General features: G+C 41.8%; 1 protein-coding gene across 2 annotated transcripts in view; it reads right to left on the bottom strand.

Moving 5' to 3' along the window:
• Positions 1–7383: 7383 nt before the first annotated feature.
• The window catches only part of pdia5 (protein disulfide isomerase family A, member 5), a 59375-nt gene continuing 52063 nt past the window's right edge, over positions 7384–14695 (bottom strand). For both annotated transcript variants that reach the window (XM_082966860.1, NM_001139963.1), the window contains 2 exon segments: positions 11804–11938; positions 7384–10057 (listed from right to left, as the gene is read on the bottom strand). In XM_082966860.1, the coding sequence (XP_082822986.1) occupies positions 9986–10057; positions 11804–11938 (207 nt within the window). In that variant the 3' untranslated portion in view covers positions 7384–9985.

Below are 14695 nucleotides of genomic sequence, written 5' to 3'. Positions count from 1 at the left end.
CCCAGTTTCCTGAAGCGAGTCACCTTTTGTCTTAGCTTGTAAAATATTCAATTTTATTTGATTTTGGATCACAGGTCAAATACAGCAATTACATTCACTTGTATTACTCATCAAGATGAGGGAAGAGGGAGTTTCTTCAATTTCTTCCCTCCATACAAGTGCCATCTGTCAACTTTCAGTAAAAACCACACTTGAAGCAAATTTAAACATTTAATTAAACCGATTCAATCAAAGGGCAGTTGAACAAGAGTGAGCAAAGTTTAGTATGAGGGGGATATAGTACTTGATTTGGCAGCCTGGCAGCATAGGATTGGTGCCAACAGAAGAACAACCTCCCCTAATGTATCATGGAGAGAAAGAGAGGGGAAAGAAAGCATAGGCCAGCTGAGGAATCATTACAATTCTGTGAGAGGGACACAGTATTTAAACACACAGGTAACAAGTATATAGCCTGATGATGTGGACAACCATTCACAGGCAAACCATTTTAAAGTGTTTAGGGGCCATCTTGTAACAGATCTTCTTAGAGAAGTGGAGGAGTCAGGCGCAGGACACAGGGATGAAGGTAAACCAAAACGTGTTTACTAAAATTATTCATCCATCTTCTCATAAAAATACATAGTCTGGAGAAAACACCTCCAACTACACTAAACGGACAAACAATCACCGACAAGACAAACAGGAAATGCAGAGGTTTAAATAATGAACATAATTTGGGAAACTCAAAACAGGTGAAGACAATAAAGACAAAACCAAACGAACAGTGAAACATCGATCGGTGGCAATTAGTAAGCCGGTGACGTCGACCGCCGAACGCCGCCCGAACAAGGAGAGGGGTCGACTTCGGCGGGAGTCGTGACACATCTATAGGTAATACCACATGACATGAGAGAAATGGAGACACACCCTGAGAGCTTAATGCATAACAAGAAGAGGAAAGAAGGGGCGTTCCTTGAAGGAAGTAGAGGAGGGTCTCAGCTGAAGTCTAAGAACTGTTCTGTCCAGTTGTCCCTGAAACAGGCCTGCAGGTGCCATCAACAAGCCTACATACCATCTGTGAGTGAACTGTGAGGATTGTCAAGACAGAGAGTTATCTGATAATTTTCTCACAGCATGAAAATAATAATGCAGCAACTGGAAATGTGAATTATTGTGTGGGTTATAATTCATTGACATTTCTGTAATGGCAAAATCAAGTATGACATTTTAATGTGGAAATTACACACTTTAGAAGCCTTTTTAAACCTTGAATACGCTACACGTTTGTATTTTCTGCAATAGGGTGATCGAATTAAGATCCTACACCTGTATACATTCAGAAAAGTAGAACAATTGTCACAGTAGTCACATTCATAACTGAAGAGTATAGTCTAGCCTGCCTGTCAGTGAGCAGGAAAGGATGTTGGAGAAGTATACTCATACCAATAAAAAGGCTAATTTGAATGTATTGTATTGGCTGATGTAACTACATGAAGTTCACAATGATCTGCTCATATACCATACTGTGCCCCTGTGGGACATTTATTTAAGGCATGTATAAATAACAACTGCACAAGGACAGACATTGACTGACAGGCTGACACACACGTCACAGTTACAAATAGTAGCTAGCTAGAAATACAAATATTTCAAAGAAAAGGAAAGTAGACAATGAATGTAGGGTGTTCAAGCTAGAGTGGACATCAAAATATTTCTTTATTGAGGTATCAGTGAAAGCTGAGTGCAAAGTGAACATCGCTGTCTTGAAAGACTAAAGCTTGTGCCGACACTTCCAGACGAAGCATGCAGAGAAATTTAGGAATATGTCTTCTGAGCAGAGGGCAAATGCATTGACAGAAAAGCAGCAAGGACTTTTCACAAAACTGCATTCAGCAAACAACGGAATTGCGAGAGCTAGCTATGTACTGTCCCACAAAATTGCTGAACATAGCAAGCCATTCTCCTTGTCCCTGGATGAGAGCAGTGATGCACGTTACACAGCACGGTTGTTGATGTTCTGACGAGGCATAACCCCAAACTTTGAAATTACAGAGGAGCTTGCTTCAGTGCAGTCAATGAAGAGCACAACCATAGGGAAAGATTTATTGGAGGAGGTTAATAAGTGTGTGGCAAAGCTGGGACTGAGTTTTGAAAAGTTATCCAGTGTGACCACTGGTGGGTTCCCAAACTTAACAGGAAAAAACGTTGGCCTTTTGAAAAGGATACAAGATCAAGTAGCTGAGCTGAGCCCAGATCAGAAATTATTTTCCTGCATTGCATTATTCATCAGGAGGTGCTCTGTAAATGTGTTCTGAAAATGAGCCATGTTGTGGATACAGTCACTAAAGTGGTAAACTTCATAAGAGCAAAATCTTTAAACCACAGGCAGTTTGTCTCACTGTTGGAGGAGACAGAGTTGGGTCATGCAGATCTCCCCTACCACACAAACATGAGATGGCTGAGTTTGGGGAAGGTGCTTAAAAGGGTGTGGAACCTAAAGTTGGAGATGGCTGAGTTTTTGCAAATGAAAGGAAAATGTTGATTTCCCTCAACTGCAAGATAAAGAATGGTTGGCTGATTTTGCGTTCACCGTGGACATCATGGCCCTCATGAATGAACTGAATTCCAAACTACAAGGGAGGGCCTTTTTGCACATCAGATGTACAGCTTGTCAAAGCCTTCAAGGGAAAATTACTCCTCCTGACCCGCCAAGTAGAAGCCAACAATCTCACCCACCTTCCAACACCACTAGTCTGTTCCCTATCAGATGACCAGTGGGTGAAGTATACATCACTGCTGCTTGCAGTTTTCTCGTTGTTTGAGGATTTCAAAGTGTTGGAAAATGACATGCTGTTGGTTTCCTCTCCTTTCACCTTCAATGTGGATAACGCTCCCACTGACCTGCAACTTGAGCTTATCGATCTTCAGTCTGATGCAGTGATTAGAAACCTTTCAAAACAATGTCACTGACGAGGTTCTATGCATCTCTCGATGAACAAAAAAAACTTTCAAAGATTAGGAGTCATGCTCAGAAGATGTTTGCACTGTTTGGGTCAACCTATGTATGTGAACCGACATTTTCAGTGATGAGATATACTGCTCAAAAAAATAAAGGGAACACTTAAACAACACAATGTAACTCCAAGTCAATCACACTTCTGTGAAATCAAACTTTCCACTTAGGAAGCAACACTGATTGACAATAAATTTCACATGCTGTTGTGCAAATGGAATAGACAACAGGTGGAAATTATAGGCAATTAGCAAGACACCCCCAATAAAGGAGTGGTTCTGCAGGTGGTAACCACAGACCACTTCTCAGTTCCTATGCTTCCTTGCTGATGTTTTGGTCACTTTTGAATGCTGGCGGTGCTTTCACTCTAGTGGTAGTATGAGACGGAGTCTACAACCCACACAAGTGGCTCAGGTAGTGCAGCTCATCCAGGATGGCACATCAATGCGAGCTGTGGCAAGAAGGTTTGCTGTGTCTGTCAGCGTAGTGTCCAGAGCATGGAGGCACTACCAGGAGACAGGCCAGTACATCAGGAGACGTGGAGGAGGCCGTAGGAGGGCAACAACCCAGCAGCAGGACCGCTACCTCCGCCTTTGTGGAAGGAGGAGCAGGAGGAGCACTGCCAGAGCCCTGCAAAATGACCTCCAGCAGGCCACAAATGTGCATGTGTCTACTCAAACGGTCAGAAACAGACTCCATGAGGGTGGTATGAGGGCCCGACGTCCACAGGTGGGGGTTGTGCTTACAGCCCAACACCGTGCAGGACGTTTGGCATTTGCCAGAGAACACCAAGATTGGCAAATTCGCCACTGGCGCCCTGTGCTCTTCACAGATGAAAGCAGGTTCACACTGAGCACGTGACAGACGTGACAGTCTGGAGACGCCGTGGAGAACGTTCTGCTGCCTGCAACATCCTCCAGCATTACCGGTTCGGCGGTGGGTCAGTCATGGTGTGGGGTGGCATTTCTTTGGGGGGCCGCACAGCCCTCCATGTGCTCGCCAGAGGTAGCCTGACTGCCATTAGTTACCGAGATGAGATCCTCAGACCCCTTGTGAGACCATATGCTGGTGCGGTTGGCCCTGGGTTCTTCCTAATGCAAGACAATGCTAGACCTCATGTGGCTGGAGTGTGTCAGCAGTTCCTGCAAGAGGAAGGCATTGATGCTATGGACTGGCCCGCCCGTTCCCCAGACCTGAATCCAATTGAGCACATCTGGGACATCATGTCTCGCTCCATCCAACAACGCCACGTTGCACCACAGACTGTCCAGGAGTTGGCGGATGCTTTAGTCCAGGTCTGGGAGGAGATCCCTCAGGAGACCATCCGCCACCTCATCAGGAGCATGCCCAGGCATTGTAGGGAGGTCATACAGGCACGTGGAGGCCACACACACTACTGAGCCTCATTTTGACTTGTTTTAAGGACATTACATCAAAGTTGGATCAGCCTGTAGTGTGGTTTCCACTTAAATTTTGAGTGTGACTCCAAATCCAGTCCTCCATGGGTTGATAAATTGGATTTCCATTGATTATTTTTGTGTGATTTTGTTGTCAGCACATTCAACTATGTAAAGAAAAAAGTATTTAATAAGATTATTTCTTTCATTCAGATCTAGGATGTGTTGTTTAAGTGTTCCCTTTATTTTTTTGAGCAGTGTATAACAAGTCAAGGCGCAGATCATCTCTTACCGACTCTCACCTCTCAGCAATCCTGCCCACTTCGACATCAGAAACTATACGACTTCACTGCTCTAGTCAATGCCCATCAGAGACTTCACTCCTCACACTGATTGAGTAGTTTAAATGTAATGTTGAGCTCTCCCTCTTTCTTGTGTTTTTGTGCATACCTGTTAAGAGTTCTGTCCATGGTGCTGAACGCACAGTGTACTTCTCCCTCCATGTAGTTCATTGTATGTTTAATAATGAAAATACCTTCCAAAAGGAGAACATGGATGTGGTTTATTTCTGTGCATGTTAAAAAAGTTAAAAGTAGCATATCTGGACGTGATTTACAGTAGATATATCTTTCAACACTGTCATACACTTGATGTATAATCAATCCTGTAATGATTCTGGCCCGCAATGGCAAAAATATATTCTAATGTGGCCCTCCATGGAAAATAATTGCCCAGGCCTGGCTTAATTGGATATTGTTGCAGGTGTAAGCAATATCTAAGTTAGCTTTGAAAAGTGGCAGATACTGTAGATAATGATTTACAGTAACTGCTGTTCATTATTACTCCGTCAATAAACATCAGCCGCCGACAGAAGCTCTAGCTAAGTTAGCTACAGAAAGTAATGGAGAAACATTACCTATCTGCAGCAGGTGGATCTGGCCGGGCAGCTTCATGTTGCAGCAGGTTGAGGGACTAACTTACTTCCACTAGCTAGCATGACTATAGCCAGTAACCAGGTAGGGCTAGCTAGCGCAAGCCAACTTTGGTCAGTTGATGTTGAGTTTGTTCTATTGGCATGCTAACTTCATAATAAGTTCAGAATCTTAGCTAACATGAGTATTTGTATCTTCCTGTCACACTCACAGTCTAATCCTTTCTTTTTGCTGCCAACCCCCCCCCCCCCCTAAGCCCTGTGAATATTCTATGAGGGGTGTGTACTTCCGGGTATGAACAAAACGAAAAATGCATTTACTTGTTATTTGTTTTCAGTTATTCCATGTACATTTTTTACACAAATTGGAAAACAAGTTGAATTCTGATTTTCATTTTTAAAACTCAGAAACTTAAAAACGAGCCATTTTAAAAATCTCCGGTTTGACTCGGAAATCTAAATAACGAAACGTACATGGACATTACCTGGGGAGGAAATCTGTTTTATAGGAGACCTAATATCATTCCAGACAGTTCTCGGGTTGCATTAACACATAGTTCTATCGCTAATCCTCTAGGTCAGGGTTTCCCAAACTCAGTCTTTGGGCCCTCCAGGGGTGCACGTTTAAGTTTTTTCCCTAGCACTATACAGCCAATTAAAATCAAAGTTTTATGAGTTGATTATTTGAATCAGCTGTGTAGTGCTAGAGCAAAAAAACTAAACGTGCATCCCTTGGAGGCCCGAGGACAGAATTTGGGAAACGCTGCTCTAGGTCCATTTCCTCATACTGTTTGCAACAAAGGATTGTGACCAGCCAGGAGAAAATGCCCTGCTCCCTCCAAAATCCTCCCATGTGAAATTGTGATTGAGTGGGTTATCTAGTCCTGCACTCTAAGGCATTAATCAGCTAGATACTGCAGTTGTACATTGTATCCCACTGAGCAAACATTGTTGAATCAACATTGTTTCTACGTCATTTCAACCCCCCCAAAATCACTGACATTTAAGTGATATGGACAATTTATTTGATTTGCAAAAAGTTATCAATTTAAGGGCATTTCGTATTTTTTCACCCAACCTAAATGCAATGTCATGGTGAATTTTTGTGGATTTCACATTGAATTCACGTCAGTTCAACCAAATGTAAATCAAACTAGATGTTGAACTGACGTCTGTGCCCAGTGGGATGCATCTACCAAGCAGGAGTATATCTAGGTATAGTCTTAAAGAAACCAAAGTTAAAATTGAGTCTAGGTTTTTAGACTGTTATTAGTCAAGTTTAACAGTTAAGAACTCTGTCGTGATAAAGGTTAAATAAAAAATAAATAAGTGATAACGATGGCACCTCACTGCCTGAGGAGAGGGGGACTTTTTATTTAGGACACATTGCCATTCTCTTCCAGCCCAGACTCTAGTCACAATAAACTCCTGGGTGTCAGTTCTGCTGAGAGCCGCTACAGGTCTATTTGTCTTTCCGACTGGATGATGGAGAACCAGGCCAGACCCCAGACGGGGATCTGAATGAGAGGGTTCAAAACAGCTTTCACTAGGCCTAGGTCCCAGATCTGCCTGTGCCGCCTTGCCAACTCCTTGTGGAATTCTAATGCCAAACGTTGTTTGGGAAACAAACAGATCTGGGACTTCACCGGTTATGTCGATCAAGCCGCTGACCCCTGGATGTCAAACTCCATTTATTCCATTTCCATTTATTTTATGGTGGTGACTGTCCAGTGTTTTGTGTCTGCTTTGGACACTATTGCTCTGGCTGAGTTAGTAAGTAACTAAACAAAAAAAAGAGCTCAGCTGTAATCTGTGTATAGGATCTCACAGGACATAGGTTGAACATACTTGAACAAACAAACTTTGGACACAAAAAATCCCAGTCTCTTTGGCTCTCACTATCTCCGGACTTTATACTACATGGTATTCTTCACTCGTAGTTCATTGGCTCAGTACTACGTATCTGTAAGTCAATTGTAATACTTAGCTATTGCACTATAGTAAAAGTTAAAGGACATTTTGCAAAGAATATAAATCATTGAAAATAAGCACATGACAGTATCTTGGAAATGTTTGAGTTTTTATTTTAGCAAGGTCCTCATTCGAAGGGCAAAACTGTACATATGGCTGGGCACAGAAAGTCAACAAAGGCGACAATGACTTCTATGCATAGATGTGACAGTTTCCACACAATATGGAGAGCTTTGGGATGAGACAAAGGTGGTCTTTATGATAAGTTTGTCAAGTCTTTAACCATTTGATAGCACTGAGTAGGCCCTGTACAGCAGAAACAAAAGTGAAAGTAAACAAAGCAAATCATCTCAACAGAAAGAAAACTGAACATTAAAAAAAACTGCATTTGTGTCAAAATCCAGCTACATACAGTAAAGCATTCTCCCAACGTTCTGTGATGTTGGAGCTAGTTTTGCATGATGCAGAAATGTTACGGTAACATTGATTGGAGACCGTGTTCTATGTCAGTCTGCAGTTCATTTAAGACTTTTCATTTGCAACTAATCCATTTAGAAACCCACACAATGTACAGTATTAGTCAGTTCATTAACCCTCATCTGCACAACATGTTTTATTTAATACTTCCTGCCATGACTTGGAACAGGAAATGTAAACTGGAACATTTATCTATACATTGTTATTTTTCCATACGAGACAAATGTAAACAATTATTTTAAATTTGGACTCTAGAGCTCAAAACCAACTAACTGCAACGCAAATTAATACAAGCTAGTTCCCTTTGTGTTTTCGCTATCCCTGAGAACCTTGTTCAATAATGAAAGGAACCAAACTCCTGAATAATAAAACAAGTTCAGCTACAGATAGGCCTTTAAATATTTATAGCGGCGTAAGCCAGGGAGTTAAAAAACACACAGCCTTAAAGTCGCCACAAAGATAATGGCTCCAGTATTAATGATGGTGCCATGCTCGGGTGGTGTGTGTGTGGTGGGGATGTTAAGGGTGTCCGTCGACTTTCTCACACACACCTCTGCAGCACTATGAAATCTGAAGTCATCCATTTGGATGTGCTGGGACATATGGGATAACATTTTTGGATTCTTGACTTTGTTCAGATGGAACTGATATCCTGGATCTTTTCTAATCATAATCCCATATGCCTCCTGATATTGAGCTGAATGGTTCTGATTGCTACAGACAAAAAGAGAGGGACTGGCACAGTCTTGTTCCTGTACACATTTTAAGAATGGAGGAGGAAATGGCACATTAAATGACCATATTTGGCCCCATATCTTTTCCAAGGGCTTTGTTTTTAATAGGTCTTAGATGATATCATGGAATACACTTGCAAGAGGCAAAACAGTTTTTTGGACATCTCAGTAACACTAGAGGAATGCAGGACAATAGATGGGCTAGCTGACATGAAAATGATGTGCACACTTCAACGGGTCAGAAGTCTGTGTGCTGTTGTGATTCTGGATGGCAGATAGCTAGCAACAATGACAAGAAGCTGCCACGTGGGGAATCATAGGTGGCTCGTTTCAGCTAGTTTTATCTTGTTCTTGATACCATGTCTTGTTTTGAGGTGTTTTGACCAATATCACGTCTATGCTAATGTGGCAAAACATTTGCTAGTTAACTAATCAACATATGCAATAAATGTTTTTGAGAGACAATTGCTCATTGTGCAAATGTATTTGTTTTCAATAAACATTGGAGACGAAATAAAGTTTACATGTTGTCAACAACCTCGTCTGTTTGGCCCCATAGTTGCGCACGCGTTGGTTTTGTTGCTAGACAACCAACATGTCTACAGTAAAAATAATATCACTACGACAACAGGAGGCTTCTGTAAATCATTGACGTCTGGAGGTTCAGCACAGTAACATAATAATTCGAATTTATTTTGGGCATTTTAGGTTTGTGTCTGATTTGTCATTGCTTTCTCTAATAGCTGACTTGGAAACACGTGGAAAAACAGAAGCCCCAGGCTTCAACACACCACTATAAGAGCTTTATGTTTGAGGGCCTCGTATCGTTCACTACCCTATCTGTCTGACTCTGCGGTGAGTGATTAGCTTTCATACATATTTATTAAAAAGGCCACAGTTTTAGCTATTTGATTCTTATCATCCTGAAACAAACCCATACCTAACATGGAAGACAGGTATGTACACAAATATTGAAACAGTTATATTGAAACAAACAGTTGAATGCTTAGATTGTGTTCATCTTGAGGTGAATGAACAGGGACGTAGTGACCGGTAGGACTGTACTGTAGCGATGGTCCCTGTACAGTACTGTAGGTGGTTAACCCACCATCCAACCACCAGTACAGCCACCAACCAACCTCAGAAGAGTGGATCTGAAAGGGAGGGTCCGGTATTGCATAGATACAGTATAAGGTGTAGCTTTTCACAAATGCAGTCACAGTATTTGGGCAACATTTGAATGTTTTCTTTTGTTGTTTTTTTTTAATCAAAAGTGGTCACACGGTAGGTAATCCCACTGTTATTACAAACATGATCGATCTATATCAGTATAAAAAAATAGCCTTTCGCTGAAACGCTTAGGTTCTCAAGTCCCCGCCCCGTGATGTCACATCATGACGACATCACGTGATGTCAGTGCTAAGAGGCCTCTGTCCAGGGTCACAGTGCAACGACAGGCTCCTCCCCCTCACCACAACCTGCCTTAAAGCTCATCCTTCCTCTTGCCCTGGTCCCGCCCCCGCAGGCTGCGCATGAAACCTATAAACCCCGCCTCCTGGAGAGGAAGAGAGGAGAGGCCTGTTATAAAGATGTAATAGAGGTTAACGGTGTAAATTTAGTATAAGGCAAGAGTTTATAAATACAGAAAGTATAGAAATTGTGAAAGTTGACAGATTCCATATTCAAAGGTAACAAGGACAACAAAAGTGTATAAATTAACATTCACTATCTTTTAATAGGGCACTAAGACTATAACCTAGCGTAGCAGGATCAAAAGAAACGCCTGCAACTACACTGAACAAAAACATAAAATGAAACATGTAAAGTGTTGGTCCCATGTTTAATGAGCTGAAATAAAAGATTGCAGAAATGTTCAATACGCACAAAAAGCTTATTTCTCTAAAATGTTGTGCACAAATTTGTTTATTAGTGAACATTTCTCCTTTGCCAAGATAATTCATCCACCTGGCAGGTGTGACATATTAAGAAGCTGATTAAACAACATGATTACACAAGTGCACCTTGTGCTGGGGACAATAAAAGTCCACTAAAATGTGCAGTTGTGTCACACAACACAATGCAACAGATGTCTCAAGTTTTGAGGGAGCGTGCAATTGGCATGCTGATTGCAGGAATGTCCACCAGCTCAGGACCTCCACATCCTGCTTTTTCACCTGCAGGATCGTCTGAGACCAGCCACCTGGACAGCTGATGAAACTGCGGGTTTGCTGATATCAACATTGTGAACAGCGCCCCATGGTGGAGGTGGGTTATGGTATGGGCAGGCATAAGCTACAGACAACGAACACAATTGCATTTTATCGATGGCAATTTGAATGCAGAGATACAGTGACGAGATCCCGAGGCTCATCAAATCAAATTTATTTATTTGTCACATACACATGGTTAGCAGGTGTTAATGCAAGTGTAGCAAAATGCTTGTGCTTCTAGTTCCGACCATGCAGTAATATCTAACAAGTAATATAACCTAACAATTTCACAACAACTACCTTATACACACAACCATTCATCTGCCACCATCACCTAATGCACGGCCCCATGTCACAAGGATCGGTACACAATTCCTGGAACCTTTTTTTATTTCACCTGTATTTAACCAGGTAGGCCAGTTGAGAACAAGTTCTCATTTACAACTGCGACCTGGCCAAGATAAACCTGAAAATGTCCCAGTTCTTCCATGGCCTGCATATTCAGACATTTCACCCATTGAGCATGTTTGGGATGCTCTGGATCGACATGTGCGACAGCATGTTCTAGTTCCTGCCAATATTCAGCAGCTTCGCACAGCCATTGAAGAGGAGTGGGCCAACATTCCACAGGCCACAATCAACAGCCTGATCAACTCTACATGAAGGAGATTTGTCGCGCTGCATGAGGCAAATGGTGGTCAGCAGATACTGATCCACGTCCCTACCAATCTGTGATCAACAGATGCATAACTGTATTCCCAGTCATGTGAAATCCATAGATTAGTCCCTAATGAATTTATTTCAAATGACTGATTTCCTTATATGAATTGTAACTCATTAAAATCATTTATATTTTTTTATTCAGTGTAGATTCCCTACATACAGCTATTGATGAGAAGAAAACAATTTTTTGGGGGGGGAGGTTCTCTTCTGCACTGTTCAACCAATCCAGTAAACGTGGAGGAGGAGCTAAAATGGAGTGTCACCTTGTTAACGTCCAATAGCAGAAGTCACGTCACAGACTCTCTTTCCATTTCCCCTGAAAACAGGAACAACTGGTTGTTGGAGACTCGGCAGAAGATGTCACTTACCCCTCGTTCTCCGTTGTATTTTTCTGCAAACTTCCCATAGTTGTAGTAGTTGAACGTGGGGTAGCCCTCCACACCCTCCTGCTTGCACAGTTCTTGGTTCGGTCCTTTAGTGCAGTCCACGGCAGCATAGGCAATCTGAGGGACAAAGCATATAGTAGCTTACTGTAGCTTCAACATGATATTGTCATCCACAGAACGCAATCTGTAACAGCAACCACAACTAGTTTAGACAATAGTCAGCTACATAAAGAACCTCATGGATGTGTAGGATTGTATTGCATTTCTTTGAAACATATTTCATGAGCGGTTAAAAGCATTGTGATTGTTCTAAAGCGTTTACATTTTTGTTGCCCTATGCGCTGGACAATGAACAAGCCTACTAGGGTAAAATGTGTGCATGCTGTAAAATACTGTAAAGTTATTCACAACAAGAAAGTGGACATTTACTGTAAATGATTTCAACACGGCTACTTTGGCACCGACTGAGCTGTTCTGCTCTGCGTCCGCATTGATTCCCGGCACATTCTCAAATTCAGCCTGCAAAGCCAACTGGGTTAAAGGGGAAGTTCAGTTTTTACCACTTAATGTTAGATGGTTCCTCACCTGTTCAGTTGCCCCTATCACTCCTATAGATTTTTAGCTAGCCATTTTAGCTAGCAACTGAGCAAAATATCAAACTTTCCCTTTAACCCAGAGCTGTGTGGAGTAAGTTTGTAATGGCTGTTTAAATAAAACATGGATAACAGTTTCTCCTGTCCCATAGACACATTTTAGGGTGAGGAACCATCTAACATTGGGGCTCCTGTGTGGCGCAGCGGTCTAAGGCACTGCATCTCAGTGCTAGAGACGTCACTACAGACACCCTGGTTCGATTCCAGGGTGTATCACAACCGGCCGTGATTGGGAGTCCCATAGAGCGGCGCACAATTGGCCCAGCGTCGTCGAGGTTTGGCCGGTGTAGGCTGTCATTGTAAATAAGAATTTGTTCTTAACTTACTTGCCTAGTTAAATAAAATAAAGTTGTAAAATACTGAACATCCCCTTTAAGAAAAATGCCTAATACATTCCTATCAAGCTAGACCATTAAGAGTGGGTGGGAAAAGAAAACAAATCACTCCTACATAAAAACAACAAAAGAGATTTATGTCGGGGCTGTCGCAGCACGGCAGTCAGAAAAAAACAGCACAAATGAGCCGTAAATACCATCTCTCTGATACATAGCTCACCCCCTACCTCTGCTCGGCTTGTCCTTCTGGATGGCTCAAATGTCAGCAGCCGTGTCCCAAATGGCATCCTATTCCCTATGTAGTGCACTATTTGTGAAAGGGAATAAGGTGCCATTTGGGACACCGCACAGCACATTGAGCTTGTCACCATCAAGTAACCACCATCAGTCACCTGAGGACCAATATGTTGAATATGTAAATGATTGATGTTTCAGTGAGGCTAAACTAATTGGACAGTTTTACGTGATGCAATTTCAGACAGGTGAATACTCTGACATGTAGCGTACATAATAACATGAAATGCTCTTCTCAGACATTTAAAAAGACAGATTATTTAAATGATTAAAGCCATTGTCTAACACGCTCTGTTCAGTGAGTGAAAACATAAATGGAAGGATTCAGCATTACTGTCAAAACACAGTTAGATGAATGGTTAAACACTTCTTAGATTGCTGTGTGTGTCTGCATGGCCAATAAGAAACCTGTGAACATAAGAGGTATCTCACAGAGCAGAGAGGTCTCTTGCCATTTTCAACGTCAAAGGGGTATTTTACAGCAGAAGCTACGCCTAAAAGATACTGGGTCCGCACACTGCAACTTAGCTCAGTGTTTCCCAACTCCAGTCCTCCAGTACCCCCAACAGTATTGTAACCCCGGACAAGCACACCAGATTCAACTTTTCAACTAATCATCAAGCCCTCAATCAGTTTAATCAGGTATTTTGTTTTGTCTGGGGCTACAACAAAAATGTGTACCGTTGGAAGGTACTGGAGTTGGGAACCACTGATCTAGATTATGTTTTTAACACCAAAAGGTTGAAACATTGTCAACCAAACATATAGGAACATACAATATGCATGTGTCTTTGAACATTTAGATGAATATATACATTTTGATCTCCAGCACCTGCTTACAAACTGTGGATGCCTGTGATGCAGTATGTAGCTTTTCCCCATACTGGGTCTGTTACACCGCACCATACCATCACTTACTGTAGAACAGACTGACAGACTCAGCCCAGTACGATCAATCAGAGTTGAAGTAAATTGACACGAGGAGAATGATGTTGTAAAAGGATTGTTTTTCCAAAGGTTTCTGGCCAATGCAGTTATTGATTCCCTCTGGTTAATAAGAGCTCCAACAACATCTCATTGATCACAACACAAGAGCTTCAACAATGAGCATTGAGAGATACTGTGTAGAAGACAGTTGGAAGTATATAAAGCCTTGTTCACACTGGCAGTTTGAATTGAATCAAATTCAATTTTTTTGCATATCCAATTCAAAATCATTTTTTCCCCCTGCAGTCTGAACAGCCCAAAAGCACAAAAAAATCAGATATTTCAAGCTACATTTCAAACCACCTTTGTAGATGCTTTAAAATCAGATAATACAAATCTGATTCCTGGTCATGTGACTTGTGTCTAACGGTGAAATCTGATTAATATGCCCCCCAAGTGGTTTTTACGCTGTTATTACCATGACAACTAGCGTAGCCATGTCAGCAATTTACTACAGTCTGAAGACACAAATCCAATGTGGTCACTTGTAACTTGCTGTTTGGACACTCGGTATTCCAAAACGGATTTGAAAAACAAAACTGATTTGAGCATTAAGGCCTGCAGTGTGAACAAGGCTTTAGAGACACTTCACATTGTGCTTAAAG

This window comes from Salmo salar, chromosome 21 (assembly GCF_965601325.2).
Source record: "Salmo salar chromosome 21, fSalSal1, whole genome shotgun sequence".
Taxonomy (NCBI): Eukaryota; Metazoa; Chordata; class Actinopteri; order Salmoniformes; family Salmonidae; genus Salmo; species Salmo salar.
Note: the sequence above shows the minus strand (reverse complement) of the source record. Positions and strands in the feature narration are given on the sequence as shown.